Source organism: Thunnus maccoyii, chromosome 18 (genome assembly GCF_910596095.1).
Source record: "Thunnus maccoyii chromosome 18, fThuMac1.1, whole genome shotgun sequence".
Classification (NCBI taxonomy): domain Eukaryota; kingdom Metazoa; phylum Chordata; class Actinopteri; order Scombriformes; family Scombridae; genus Thunnus; species Thunnus maccoyii.
This window is the reverse complement of record NC_056550.1, coordinates 8,356,519-8,370,732: the sequence shown is the minus strand read 5'-3', so window position 1 is coordinate 8,370,732 and position 14,214 is coordinate 8,356,519. Positions and strand designations below refer to the sequence as shown.

Sequence of the window (14,214 nt, the reverse complement as noted above, 5' to 3'; positions counted from 1 at the left end):
AGACTTTAAAACCAAACTCACTGAAGAAAAAAAACTTGGCTTACCTTCACAAAGAATCACTGTCAATGTTTGCCTGGTGACATAAATTAAAAAAAAAAAAAAAGGTTTATAAGTGAATCCGCTGGTTTGCTTCAGTTATCTTTCACTCGGAGTGTGTCCAGCACTTGAGTCTGGGGTCCAGCAGGCTAACAAACAAGGCTTTGGTAAATTCTTTTGCAGTGACCCCTGATCCCTGCGCCCCCTCACTGCAAATTAACACCTTGGCATTACATTTTCTGTCCAGTTAGAGGCTGAAACACCGGAAGCAAGAACTGTAGTTGTTGGCCACAATGATTGCATTTGTAGATATGATTAACTGACTATTCTTGGTTTGTAACATTGATACCATAAAAAAATGCAATGTTGAATAAAGGATTTATCAGTGGCATCAGGGCTTTTTACTTATTTGACCTCAGTATCAGAGTTTAATTCATCCATAAACCCACTCTGCTGATTCAAATGCACCATCTCCACCGGAAATTGCACATTACAGAAGTAAATAAAAATGAACATGTATAATATGCAAAGATTGCAGAAGACATCCAACACTCAAATTATCTTTATTTTTGCAACGCAAACCCAAAAAACCTGCGGTTTGTGTCTCGTTAACAGCAGAAAATACATTTCATCCCTTTTAACTGTTCTACTGTACTTTACAGTCCTAATTTCATAATATTTACCAGTCAATAGATATTTTAATAACATATTTGACCATATTCATGAATTTAATAAACATTTAATATAAAACAGCTGAATAGTAAAAGGTAAATATGAAATAGAAAATGTACAATAGCTGATGCATCGAGCCCAAATCAGTCCTGATCAGAGGAAACACTGACATGATTTGATCTAATGTGCATCAGAGTGTAATCTGTGCTTCAGTCACAGACAACACACACATTTTAGATTATGTGGGGAATGAAGGCGTTCCTTACGACGAAGGTGAGGAACAAAGTCGTCAGTGCTGTCCTGTAGTTATACGAGTGTACATGAAGCTACTCAGTTAGTCCACACCATAAGAGCATAATCTACTTCAAAACAAAGCATTCAAATCCATCCAGAGTCCAGAATAAGGTGTGTCGCTGAACTTGTGAAGAAGTCAGCGGTGATGCAGCGAGGTGCACCTGACTGTGTGTTCTGTTCTTTTCAAGTGCTGCTCTGCTCCATTTGCTTCAAATGAGGGCCCATGTGTGCTGTTTTCCAAAAGGTCCATCAGTCAAGATTCAGTCTGTATGTATGTGTGTGTGTGTATCCACAGTCCTCAGCTCTCAGACCTGACTCTCTGCAGTGTTGACTGGAGGTTGTTTCTGGCATTATAACATGAGTCCAGGGCCTTGTTGTTTCTGTGAATGATAGACAACGTCAATATAGATACATATAGACACACAACTTCAGATTTTTAAAATACATTGTATTATTCGTCCATTTTTCTTACTGTCAACAAAATCCTTTAAAAACCAAACAGGCAATGAATTGATCTCACTAACCAGTACTGTCTGTTTACCCATTCCAACACCAAAGTAAGCAACCACCAGAGTGTGTATACCACCGTTATTACACGCACCAAGTGCAAAAACATTAGTGTATGTGCTTTATTCCTGATTGTATGGTACGATGTTTTGTACCTGGAGGCTGCCTGCTGATTGGCTCATTCTGTCACGTCCTTACCGGGACATGAAGGCCTCCAGCACAGCCACGCTCTCTTTGGGGAAGTAGTCCTGTCGTACGACGTGCTCCAAGGCCTGGAGGTGGCCGGGAACCACGAGCACAGGCTTCACCTTGTCCTCACTCTGAGACGCAGGAGACAGGACCAGAGGAAAGAAAATGCAAAATGTAGGGAAAAGACCCATGTGAGAAATGCAGAGAAAAGAAAGGTAACAAAAAGGCATCAGACAGTGACATCGAAGGAAGACGTATTACTGTATCTTAGTCTAACTTTGATGAACATGTGCAGATTACCTTAAGAAGTCCGAGCAGCACTAACAAAGATGATACAAAGCTGTAGCCTTGGAAAGAAGGAGTGGAAAAAGCTTTCTTCAGAAGAGCATCTGTGAGGGAAAAATCAACAAAGTTATATTCTAACACTGTGAACAAAAAATAAAATAATGAATAGAAAGCATGTACTATTGTACTATTCAAAGTGTCTCACCGATACTGTCCAACACTGCATTCTTAACATCATTATTCTCCTCCTTGTACACTGATGCAATCTTGAGGAAGGCTTCAGCTGTTTTTGCAGCATCTGTCACATCCACCTAGTCACAGAGAAAGGAAGGAAGAAAGATTTATTTACTGATTTAATGACGATAATGTGTTTTATTTACATCAAGTATAAATTCTAAAATCCTTTACTATATACGAAGGCATTTCTTTTTGCCTTTAGTAGATCTCATAAACAGATCGATGTAGGTCTGAGGGTGAAAACTAAAGTTGTTTTCGTGGAGTCATCCCTGTGGTTACCTGCTGCTCGATCAGCAACGCTCTCTTGGCCCCCAGTTTGAGCAGTTTGTCTGGAGATGGAAAGCTGAGGAAGGAGGAGACATCCGGCGGCCGGGGTGCTGATACAGGAGTGGACAACTGCAAAGGGAAGGGGAGAGGAGAGATGTTAGGATGCTAATTTTATATATTTTTTGCTCTTTTAGAAGTTGACAAAAGCCAACCTTTGGTCACATGAGGCGTTTTAAAGACGGATGTCATGCAGCTGCAGCATCAAACTTGCTTAAACTTAACTCATGTGCGTGCAGGTAACTAATGATACACTTTTTTTTTTGCCCATTAGGCAGAGTTATGAGTGGTCTGGTTTTTATCACATGTTTATCTGACCTTGTTGCTGCTTTCCTCTTCCTCCTCTTCTTCCTCTTCCTCCTCTACCTCCTCCTCATCCACCTCCTCATCATCGTCATCCTCTTCCTCATCGTCGTCCTCGTCATCGTCTTCTGGTTCACCTTCATCGTCACTGAGGCGAATCAAAATACAGCTCGTTAGTGAAGTTTTGTCTTTTTCCTGGGATGAGAATGTTCACTGCGTATTTGTGTAATAACTATATAAACCTGGACTGAATTTGCATCAGTAAGGTCAATTGTTCTCTCACAGTCCAAACACACACACAAATACATAAACACACACACACGCACACACACACAGATCAGGTGAACTGGTGACTCATCATAGACTAGCAGGCTGTCCTGCTTCTCACCAAATGCATGCTGGGATAGGTTCCAGGTGCACACAACTCTGAACACGATGAAAAGACAGACAGACTGTCTTTAAGACCCAGCAAGAGCTAAAGTTCAACGTGATTACCTGAGTGATCCTAGAAGCTCGGCCTTGTTGATGCCTTCCAGGGCGTCTTTCAGAGCTTTGCAGCCATCTTCTCCCAGACAGTTACCTGCAAACCAAAGAGAACATTTATGCAGTGTAGTGAGGGGAACCAAATAAAACAATTTTTTTAAAAAAGGCATCTCCTCAGACTTGTACTTTGAGAAAGGATGACAGCTAATTGTGAGTTTGTACCATTTAGGTCCAGTTTCTCCAGCTGGTCTTTGTCCTTCACCGCTTGTGCCACAGCCAGAGCAGCTTCCTCTGTAATCTCACCGAATGACAGATTGAGCTCCTGTTAAACATAACGGGATATTTGATCAGGAGGGAGAAAAAGTCAAACAAAAACTGAGAGAAAGGATAAGGAGAGAGAGAGAGATCGAGCGAGAGAGAGAGAGAGAGAGAAATGATCGAAGTCCAAAGGAGTGTGCGTGTGTGTCTTTCTACTTATTTCCATTCAGATTGTTTCATTACATGGATCACATTCTGGCATCAACACATATCTTAAAATCTGTCTCCTCTACTCACTCACCTTCAGGATTGGTAGTCCCTCTGATACAGTTTTTGCAATAGCTGTGGCTCCAGCTGGCCGCACCAGGCAGTCCCCAAAGTTTATCACCTGGATGCTGCGTAGGTGTTTCAGGGCCTGTGAAAGAGCCCCAATACTCGTTATCATTATTTGACAAGAGCTTAAGGGGGGTGAATATTGATCTCATGTTTATCAGGCAGCCAGAAACACAAGTCCAAATGAATACCAATATTGCTCTGAGTCTGTGGGATTATAAAAAGGTGGTAATGTTATTACAGTCTACGTTTTTCAGTTTGTTGTGGAGTTCTTCTGCCCTCAAGTGGCCAAAAAAAAAAATAAATAAAAAATTTCAACCATGAGCTTTTTCATTGTCAGCAATCTACCAACAAGCCAAAAGTCACCATGCAGATCTCTGATGTCACCATACCTGAGCCATGGCGGTAGCCCCCTTCTCAGTGAAGGTGTTGTCGTTGAGGTTGAGGATGCGGAGGTTTGGGTTGTGCTGCATTGCCGTGGCCAGGGCTGTCACACCGGGATGATTGATGCCATTCTGGGGCATATGAACCTCCTCCAGGCTGCCCATCAACTGGGAACACAAATAATAGTTGTAAGATACAAATTACTCTGCCTACACAGCCACGCTGCACCTCTACACAGAGGACAGCAGCAGTTTATTTGCAATAACAGATTTTGACAGCTTTGAAAAACAGTAAAATTATCAGGTCAAGTAGTTAAAAGACTCTCTGACAACATAACTACATTCATATAAACTGTTCTGAGATCAGTGTTTGAAATTAACAATGCAACATACTCCAGTAAGGCGAGCTGTAGTCAAATCTGTCACAGTGGTTGAAAGTTGTTTGCTCAACAACTGTTGTGATGGAACCAAAATGCAAAATGTGACAATGTGGCCTTTATCATCAGAGTACACTTTGCTGCCATGTTTCTACTGAGCACTCTGCAAGTCTACAAGTAGAGTGTTCAAAGCTCAGGGAGGAGTCAGTCTTCTACCTGGAAGGCTTGTGCGAGGGCAGTAGCTCCATCGTTCTCCAGTCGGTTCCTCCCTGCAACAAACACCTTCAGGCTGAGGGGGGCGCCGTCTGCACTAGACTTTTTATGGCAATCGGTCAATGCAGCAGCCAATATCTGAGGAGTTCATAAACAGATGAGTTACACTCTGAAGACATTCATTTAAACATCATCAATCTTAAAAAGAAGTTCTCACGACTTACTTTCCCACCTCCGATGCCCATGCCACAGTTGTTGAGCCGCAGCTCCTGCAATGTGTAGCAAGCGTTGCTCTTCAGCAACCTCTCGATGCCTTTCACCCCATCTGGTCCAAAGGCGTTGTCACTGAGGTCTAAAACAGTCAGCTTGGCGCCCGCGAGCATCAGCGCGTCGCCCAGTGAATTCTTCACAAAGACAGAAAGAGAAAAATGAAATAAGAATAAGTAAAGAAGTGTCCTCTCTGTGAAAGTGTCGAAAGATGTTGAAATTAGATTTTACTGAAAATAAATCCAAACAAAGAAGTTCAAAATAAAGACAACACGAACTTCGACTGCACTACGAGTTACAGCTGTGTTACAGCAACAACATCAAAAAATGTGTGCAGCATTTCAACGAGTTCTGACTGGAAGCCTAAACTTGTTTTTGCATGGACAGTAATGTAGAGGAGCTGGTGCATTACCAGAGCAGGAGGGATCTCGGAGCGCAGGCGGCCTGTGAACATGTCACTCCAGTAACAGCGCTGAAAGAGAGAGAATAAAAATCTCCAATATGTTCCATAAAAGACAACTAATTAACTACTGACCATAATCATGTTAAGCCTACTGCACAATATGTTAGAGCTGAAAAATCAAAACAAAGTCGACACTACAGTATCATAAAAGTGATGAATTTGACTTTAAGATCCAAACAGGAATGATAAAAAGAGTGAAGAGTAAAAAGTCCAAACCTTGAACTCGCTCTTTGTCTCTAGGGCTTTGGCGATGGCCTGTGCTGCTGCCACACCTACAGTGTTTCCCTCCAACCTCAGAGCCTGTAAACCCTCAAAGTCCTGGATATCCTTCACTATCTCCTCCACTGAAGAGGGGGAAAAGGGGAAAAAGTTAAAGGTTGAGGAAGAGACAGGGGAGATTAGAATGGGATGGTGATTCAAATTAGAACGCAAGCATGAAAAAAACATTACAGCCAAGACTGAAGTGCGTTTTACCAAATCAAGCCTCACTGGACATGAGGTTTGTTGGTGCACAGTGACAGCTGACACTCACCTGATTGGGCATCATCCAGCTTTCTTCCCTGGCCTTTGTAGCTAAGCTCTCCATCCTCTACTCCAGTCTTGGCCAGAGAGTCAGCCAACTGTGCAACAATGTCTGTCGCCATGGGAACACCTGGGGGACAAACACAATTAACTTTTTATTCTGCTTCATAATAATGATGGTGCTTGCTACCAATTCTGTCCTGTGACAAGAACTAGTACTTATTACCAAATAAGAACCACACACTGCCTCCTTATAGAAGGCATTTAAACTCTAAAACATGCAGTTATGTACGAACAGTTCAGGTTTGAACCACCACGTTTTTTTCTGAAAAGCTTGGTCCACCTTTCTACTACACAAAACAGCTGACAGTGCTGTTTCGCTGAGGGAAAATCCACCCAAAAATTGTATTCAGATCTACTGTACGACATTACAATACAGCTAAAATTCAATTTACTGATTCAAACATGTCTCTTTGTACGCTGAACAGTACAGACTGTAGAGATTTCATCTAGGTTAGAGACAAATCATGAATCCTCTGTAAACACTAATAGTGTTATGTGGGGAGTATGAGCACATATTGTGCTCATGTAGCTGAAGCTATGGTGAATATGAGCACATATTCACCACAGCTTCATTTGGTTGAAGTCAGAAGCTTTAATTCGTTGTTCAATTAACTAAGTCTCAAAAAAGTACGGCAAGGCAGGCGTTTTTATTCGTACACACCGACTTCACGGTCTACAATCATCACGATAGAAAGTTGTTTTGGGGTAGATTTTCTCTGCAGCCCCGTGGGCTTGAGTTAGCTGAATGCTGCTAACGTTATGCTAACACAAACAGTTTGATATCTGACTAGTGAAGACGACTGTCGGGTCAGTAGCATATCATGTACCGTTACGTTTACTAGACACTTAACAAACCTAGTCTGGTGGTTATGAGTTTACAAGCTGGGAAATATACGTTATTAAACTAGCTAGCAGAGAGCATGGCTCGGCCTCTCCACGGCCATCTGAAAACCGCTGACTAACGTTACCGGCGCTGCACTCAGCCTGACCTCACCGGTCCTCGGTAAAGTTCGTTACTACAGTGTCTATAAGCGGATCCATGACTTAGTCTGCTCCCAACAGGAATTAAAATCACCATTACCACAACACTTCTGTGCTTGTTGAATCCAGTCGAGTGACACACTCCCGCTCGCCCTGACGTTCAAAAGCACACACTACCCAGCCTGACGACCGGAGAGATAGGAGACAAGGGACTTGTAGTTCAATCACAGATAGGAGGCAGAGGATTTGTAGTTCTACCAGAGGTACGAGACACGGGATTTCTAGTTCATTCAGAGGTAGGAGAAGAGATTTACAGTTTAATCTGCGGTAGGAGACAAGGAATTTGTAGTTCAATCAGACTGCGACGGTGTGTTCACGGGCTCCTACAGACCTTCTACGTGCAGTATGTGGGAAATAGGCTTATTGTAGGTTATCATTGTCTCTTCTTGGAGAAATTTACAAAATGGACTTGTAATCATTAATTTGCTGGGGTTTTTTTATTCCATAGGACTTTCTTATATTTCTGACACACCAGAGCTGGATAATAATCCATCGGCAACCGAGGTGCAACATCAGTCAAGCTTTATACTGCACTGCACAACCAGCAGTGGTGGAAGAAGAATTCAGATCCTTTACTTAAAAATCCCCTCCAGACATGTATTAAGACATGTAAAAAATACTCTGCTTGGAACAATAGTGTGTGTACGATATGGTTTTTCCATGAAACATGTATAATTACCATTTTAAAATCCTTGAAAATCCTTCTCTCTCACTAAAAATCTATGAATATGCACATATATTTCATTTCAAAAGTTTTCCTGCTGGACACAAGATGTCTCCTACTTCACTGTAAAGTTCATTCTCAGTGTTTGTGCATTGGAGGCTTCAAGTTTCCACATCACACTTGTGTATATTGAATAATGGACCAGGATTGGCTCCAAACTATTTGTGATGTCACAAATCATGCTCGAAGGCATACCCCTTAAAATTGGATTTTCAATGAGCTCAGAGAAACTTTCCACTTTCAGCAGATGAATGTGAAAATAGCCTTCTAGTGTCAAACTCTGTATATGCATCATTCTGCACAGTGAAGCTCAAACATCCAACTGAAGGAACAAGAAGAGTAGACGCAGCCTTTAAGTAAAAGTACCAATACAGCAATATAAAAATACTTAATTAAAAGTAAAAGTCCTGCATATAAAATCTTGCTTAAGTAAAACTACATAAGTATTAGCAGCAAAATGTAAAGCATTAAAGTAAAAGTAGTGGTTTGGTCCCTCTGGCTGATATATTAATATATATGACATCATTAGATTATTAATACTGAAGTTTAAGGTGAGAGAGGAAGGAGCCTGTGTGTGCAAAGAGTGTGTGAGCAGCACTGTGAATAAAGAGATGTTATTCCTGCAGAAACCCCACTCCAGACAGGGAAAACAGGATATTGGCGTACTGTCTGTGAGGTCATGCATCTGCCTCTCTTAGTCTATCTTCTGATGACCGTAGGCACACCATATCATTTCAGTTAGATTTTGCATGTCTAGTTGTTGTTTGCATCTTAGTTAACTAAAAAGGTCCTCCTGTTTTCACTGGCTCTCCTCTCCGCTCTTCCTTGTGGGCTACCAAGCATCTGTTAAGACCACTATGAAAGACCTTGGGGCGAGGTCCAGTCCCAGGCCAGGACCAGGATCTGCACTCTCGCGACTCCCTCACATGCCAGTCTACCCTTGACCTCTCCTTGCACCCCACAGACTGATCCCTCAGTGACTACTTCCCTCTACCTCTCATCCAAGTCCCACCCCGGCCGGGACAGGGACCAACGGAATGAGTCCCCCCTCGGATGAGGCAGGGAACCCTGGAGAGGGCCTCATCTCAGAAGAGGTAAAGACTGATGATGCTGTGTGATAAATTTGAGGGGTCGTGAGATATTTAATGGGAGAGGAAAAAAAAAACAAAGCTCTGATACACAAATCTGTTTTCAGTTTTTGGACTTTTTCTTAGAGGGAACTAATCACCATTTGGTGGAGCTGTTAACAACTCACAGACATCTGAAATGTGACCCTGACTACACACTGCTTTTTGTAAGATGCAAAAAGCCAAAAAGGTTGGAAACCACTGGTTTCATCTTTAACAATGTGTTGTATTTTAAAGCTTGTTATATTATCCATTGTGTCAAATCTTCATCTGAAAGGTAACTAAAGCTGACAAATAAATGTAGTGGAGTAGAAAGTATATTTTTCTCTGAAATGTAGTGGAGTGGAAGTATAAAGTAGCATCAAATACTCAAGTAAAGTACAAGTACCTCAAAATGTCTGAATATTGAAAATAGAATCTAATCTTTACCTCATTTGGAGATCTTGGGGAGGTGGAATTACAAATATTAGCTATCATGTCCCAAATTGAGACAGGTAAATCCAAAGTCAAATCTCAAGTCCACTCCAAGTCCTAAACTTTTGGGTTGTGTCCTAAATAAGTCACTATGCTCCCTTCACCAAAGCAATTTCACTTTAAGGTTTTGCAGGAAATCTCCAGAATATACCAGTGTATTAAATTTGGTGAAGGGTGCATACTTGTTTAAGACTAAAGCTTGCTCTGATGTGTGTTTGTTACATCATTTAGTAATAATCTGGTGAGAACATATGAGCGGATCTGGCTGAAATATCTCAAATGTGACATCAATGAGAAAGAATGATGGTATGGAAGAAAGCTCTCATAGATACATTGAATCCCAGTGAAATTGCATGACATGGGTTTGGTTAAGAATGATCTATGTGGGGCATGCTGGTCCTGAGGGTTTAAGGCACTGGTTATGAACCACAATGTCCCCAGTTCCAGTCTGGCCAGGATACCTTTATGTCATTTGCCAATTTTCTCTCCCTGCATTTCCTGTCATCTCTCTACTGTCTCGAATAGGAGCATAAAATCCCCCCAAATAAAGGAATGCTTATGTTGGAAAAGCTTTAAGCAAAACAGTTCTTACATAGAATTTGGGATTGTCCCATTGTTCCTACGTTTTGTACACTACTAATACTGTCATTTTACATTACATGATCTTACATTTTCTTCAGTTTTTCTGTTGAGTCAAATTGTAAATGTAAATGAAACCATAAAGAAAATGCAATGAAATCACAATAGAATGAACTTTTAAACTCAATTTTAAGCCATTATGGACGAGAAGTCCATGAAGTGATCTGTGTCACCCAGAGGTGAGACAGACAAAATGTTGGATAAGCTTGTTCCATTATGAGTTATGAATATCTAATAAACAATTCATCAGTTTAATACTGTTGTTAATATATTCTTAATATGTAAGTATATAACTTGAACCAGTTAACACATCAGTTAATGCACTTTCGCCTACAACAGTTTCAGTTCTTCTCCTAATTTGTCTAGTACAGACTTCATAGATAACATCATGACCATTTTCAGTTCTCCTATGGAGGAGCCCACATGCAAAACTGACCCCCAGATGACATGTCTCCAACAGTTTATGTTCTCTATCTTCCTTTTTACAAATATGATGCTGAACTCCCTTTAACCTTAGCTGATGAGTCTGCTGATGTTGCAGAATTGCAGTACAAAACTGGAACAATTCATCATGATTTGTGTAAAATAGTAACACACATACACAGTGTAATGATCATTTTTATTACAAGAACCACCTCTTTGTCCTTGTCCGTTAACTTGGAATGACACCATAGTAGGAAATATATGTTTTTTTATCCAGCCCTTCAACCCGGAACAGAAGGATCAGATCTCTCTAAGAGAAAGGTTTGGACCTTATCTTCAAGATACTTGATCACAGACAAACCTCGAGATGTCTGTTTCAAACTTCTCCATCGATGCTATCCAGCAAATCACTGCAAAAAATAAGAAATGACATTGATAGTGGTTGCTCTTTCTGTGGACTTGACAGTGAAACAACCATACACATGTTTTGGAGCTGTCCTTATACTGTTATTTTTTTTTGGAAAGAATTTGCTCAATATATTTGTTGTAACATTTCTGTCCAATTTTCATTACTATACAAATATGTGCTTTTTGGTTTTTATGACATCTGCAGTTCAGTATTATATTATGAATATTTTTTTATCTCAGCAAAATTTCACATTCACAAAAGTGCATCTTATAACAAAAAAATTATTAATTTTTTTATCATTATATATATATATATATATATATATATATATATATATATATATATATATATATAAATATATATATTATATATATTATTTTTATTTTTTTTTATAAATGGAATGCAACAATATAAGAGAGTATAAGGTACACCCTTTCGTCAAACATGATTTTGACAGGTCTAGGTCAAGAGGTCACCCTAATTAGCATAATTTATGCATAATTTATGCATATATTAGGTTATCGTGGGAAAGTGTGAAATTGGTAAGTTATGTTTTTTAGAAATTAGCATATGGTTGAGACATGTTAGTCTGGCGCGGGTATTTTGAAATGCGGTATTATGGCATTTTCTGTAGAAAAATAGAGAAATGAATAAAAAAGTGAGAAACTGTGTTAAAAAGATGATTTTTTCAGCAGTAAGTTGTGTTTGTTGATAGAGAAGAAAAGTAAATTAGAAGCACCTTCTGCTATCCTGTTTCAGCAGTGAATACGTAATAAAAATCATTCAGCATTCTGGAGTATTTTGAAGAAATAATATAGTTGAGTGAAAAACTGTTTCTTTTTTTTTTTTAGCGGCATGGTTGTTGATGGAGGAAAAAAAAAAAAAAGAGAAAAAAGGAGAGAAAAAAGGAGAAAAAATAGTAAATTAAAAGTACTTACTATGACTCTGCAGTAAAGTAAAACCTAATAAAAATATAAACCCTCTTCCTTACCTATTCTTTTTTTTTTCTTATGGTAGCCTTGTAACATAGTTTTTTTTTTTTTTTTTTAATAGCAATGATAATACAGAGTATTTCTTGACCGCAGACAAGACCTTGAACTTCAGACGACGCTCCGGCATAATGTCAGAATAACCTGAACAAATGCAGGAGTCCGACTTATTACGCGCGCACATCCCCCCCCCCCCCCCCCCCGCATTGCACTTCTATTCTCTGAGTGTGACAACTAAGATTTTTACCCTCGCTTCATACCTTAACTCCGCCCAAGACCATTCCCACAAATTTTATCATCCTATAAATTGAAAGGGTATGTAAGAGTACTGAAAATAAATTCTGGAGAGTCTGCGTTGAGAGTACCTTCAGGCTGAATTTTTATTTAAAAAAAAAAGAGAACTCACCATGTCTGAACCGGTCGGTAAAAGGGAAGTTGACTGTAAAGAAGAAGAAGAAGAAGTTTCCATCGCTGAAGACGTGCAGCAGGCAAAGTTAAGGGTAGAGAGAGCCATGATGTCGATGATTAGCCAGACGCCTGTATCCCTCTACAATGATAAGTCTACGCATATGGGTAGTCTCGCTGACTGCAATGCACCGCGGAAAAGCGTGGTGTTTCTGTGTCGTACCCAGATGCCTCCTCCAGAGTCCCTGCGTGAAGAATGGTCTCTAGAGCCTTATGGACTGCGTGGATCCTGATGGGGGGTTAGAATTAGTTGTGCAGGTGGTACATAATCACAGAGGGGGTGCCAAGAGAAAGTTGGAAAACACTTTAGACTGTGAAATCCTCTCCAAGAAAGCTCCACATCTGTATGTGACAAACAACTCGAACAACCAACTCTGTTTCGCCGTCAGTTTAGCTCATCTGATCGATTCTAATCTTACAGATAGCCAGGCTGTAAACTTTGGGAGAGAGTTACAACGTTTGGTTGGTTTAGACGAACATACCCCCGTCACCTTCAGCGACATATCCAAGTTTGAAAAGATTGTGAAGCGTAAAATCATGGTGTTGTACAGAGACGAGGGCCAGCGCCCCCTCTCTCGATTTGAGACGGACTCACCCCAATCAGACAAACCCCTGTATCCGTATCTGTCTCAGGAGCATTACTACGGTATTAAAAACATCAAAGGATTTACAGGGAGGAGATACATATGCAGTTACTGCCACATTGGATACAACAACCCTCACAAGCACACCTGTGCCGGTCACTGCTTGGTCTGCATCGATCCTACATGTAGTAAGGAAAAGAGAGAGCCCGTCTTTTGCAAAGATTGCAACAAAATGTGTCGCTCCCCCTCCTGTATGGTCAGGCATAAAAAGAGACGAATGAAAGATGGAAAACGAGTCAGCCTTTGTGATCTGCAGAAAAAATGCCCTAAATGCAAACTGTTTTACTGTATACCCACATCTACGGGCTTTAATAAGCACAAGTGTCCCCGGGCAAGATGTAAAATCTGCGGGGAAGCGCTACCCTCTGACTCTAAGGCAGCCGTCGAGAATCATCTCTGCTACATTCAGCCTCTCCCCCGCGATTCAGAACATACAGACAAATTAATCTTCTATGATTTTGAGACATTTGTTGATGATAGACACGTGCACGTCCCCTTCCTGGTATGCACAAAAACGTTAAAAGGGTTAGAGTGGATGGCCTATGGTCAGGACTGTGTCACAGCCTTTCTCATGCACTTCAGGAGACCCCTTTATAGGGGCTCTACATTCATAGCGCATAATTCCAGAGGATTTGACGGCTACCTGCTCCTTAATGGTATGGTAGAGTTAGGTTTACAACCCTCTATCATCATGCAGGGAAGCAAAGTCCTATGCTTCGAAGATCCAGATTTTAATCTGAAATACATAGACTCCCTATCCTTTCTCACCATGCGTCTCAGCGCTATGCCAAAAGCGCTGGGTTTCGATGATCAGACCAAGGGGTATTTTCCTCACAAGTTTAGCTCTGAGAAGCGACTAAACTACAAAGGGCCCTACCCCCCACCCAGTGATTATGGCATAGAGCGCATGACGGGCGGTGAGCAAGAAAAGTTCTACGGCTGGTATAAAGAGGCTAGTCGGAGGGTCTTTGATTTCAAAAAGCAGGCGATACATTACTGCAAAAATGACGTCGACATCCTCTCTACAGGCTGCATCAAATTTAGAGAGGAGTTTCTGAGTGAGACAGGCG

At 40.8% G+C, this 14,214-nt stretch overlaps 2 protein-coding genes across 3 annotated transcripts in view; one reads left to right on the top strand and one right to left on the bottom strand.

Annotated features, from left to right (window-relative positions):
* Window positions 1–580: 580 nt before the first annotated feature.
* On the bottom strand, window positions 581–7,444 carry rangap1a (RAN GTPase activating protein 1a). 2 transcript variants are annotated; one of them, XM_042391861.1, is made up of 16 exons: window positions 7,291–7,444; window positions 6,157–6,276; window positions 5,841–5,968; window positions 5,574–5,633; window positions 5,119–5,298; window positions 4,898–5,032; window positions 4,314–4,472; window positions 3,890–4,003; window positions 3,553–3,652; window positions 3,343–3,427; window positions 2,863–2,995; window positions 2,500–2,616; window positions 2,189–2,294; window positions 1,999–2,087; window positions 1,708–1,829; window positions 581–1,382 (listed from the first exon to the last, which is right to left on the bottom strand). In XM_042391861.1, the coding sequence occupies exons 2-16, from the start codon at window positions 6,266–6,268 to the stop codon at window positions 1,301–1,303; spliced, it is 1,722 nt and encodes a 573-aa protein (XP_042247795.1). In that variant the 5' UTR covers window positions 6,269–6,276; window positions 7,291–7,444; the 3' UTR covers window positions 581–1,300. The 2 variants fall into 2 exon arrangements, with proteins under 2 accessions (XP_042247795.1, XP_042247796.1); XM_042391862.1 differs by having other exon boundaries at window positions 1,292–1,382; window positions 1,665–1,829; window positions 7,291–7,440.
* Window positions 7,445–8,945: 1,501 nt separating this feature from the next.
* The window catches only part of zc3h7ba (zinc finger CCCH-type containing 7Ba), a 34,838-nt gene continuing 29,569 nt past the window's right edge, over window positions 8,946–14,214 (top strand). Inside the window, exon 1 of the mRNA XM_042391860.1 lies at window positions 8,946–9,068. The gene's annotated coding sequence lies outside the window, so the exon portion shown is untranslated. The remainder of the gene's footprint in view (window positions 9,069–14,214) is intronic.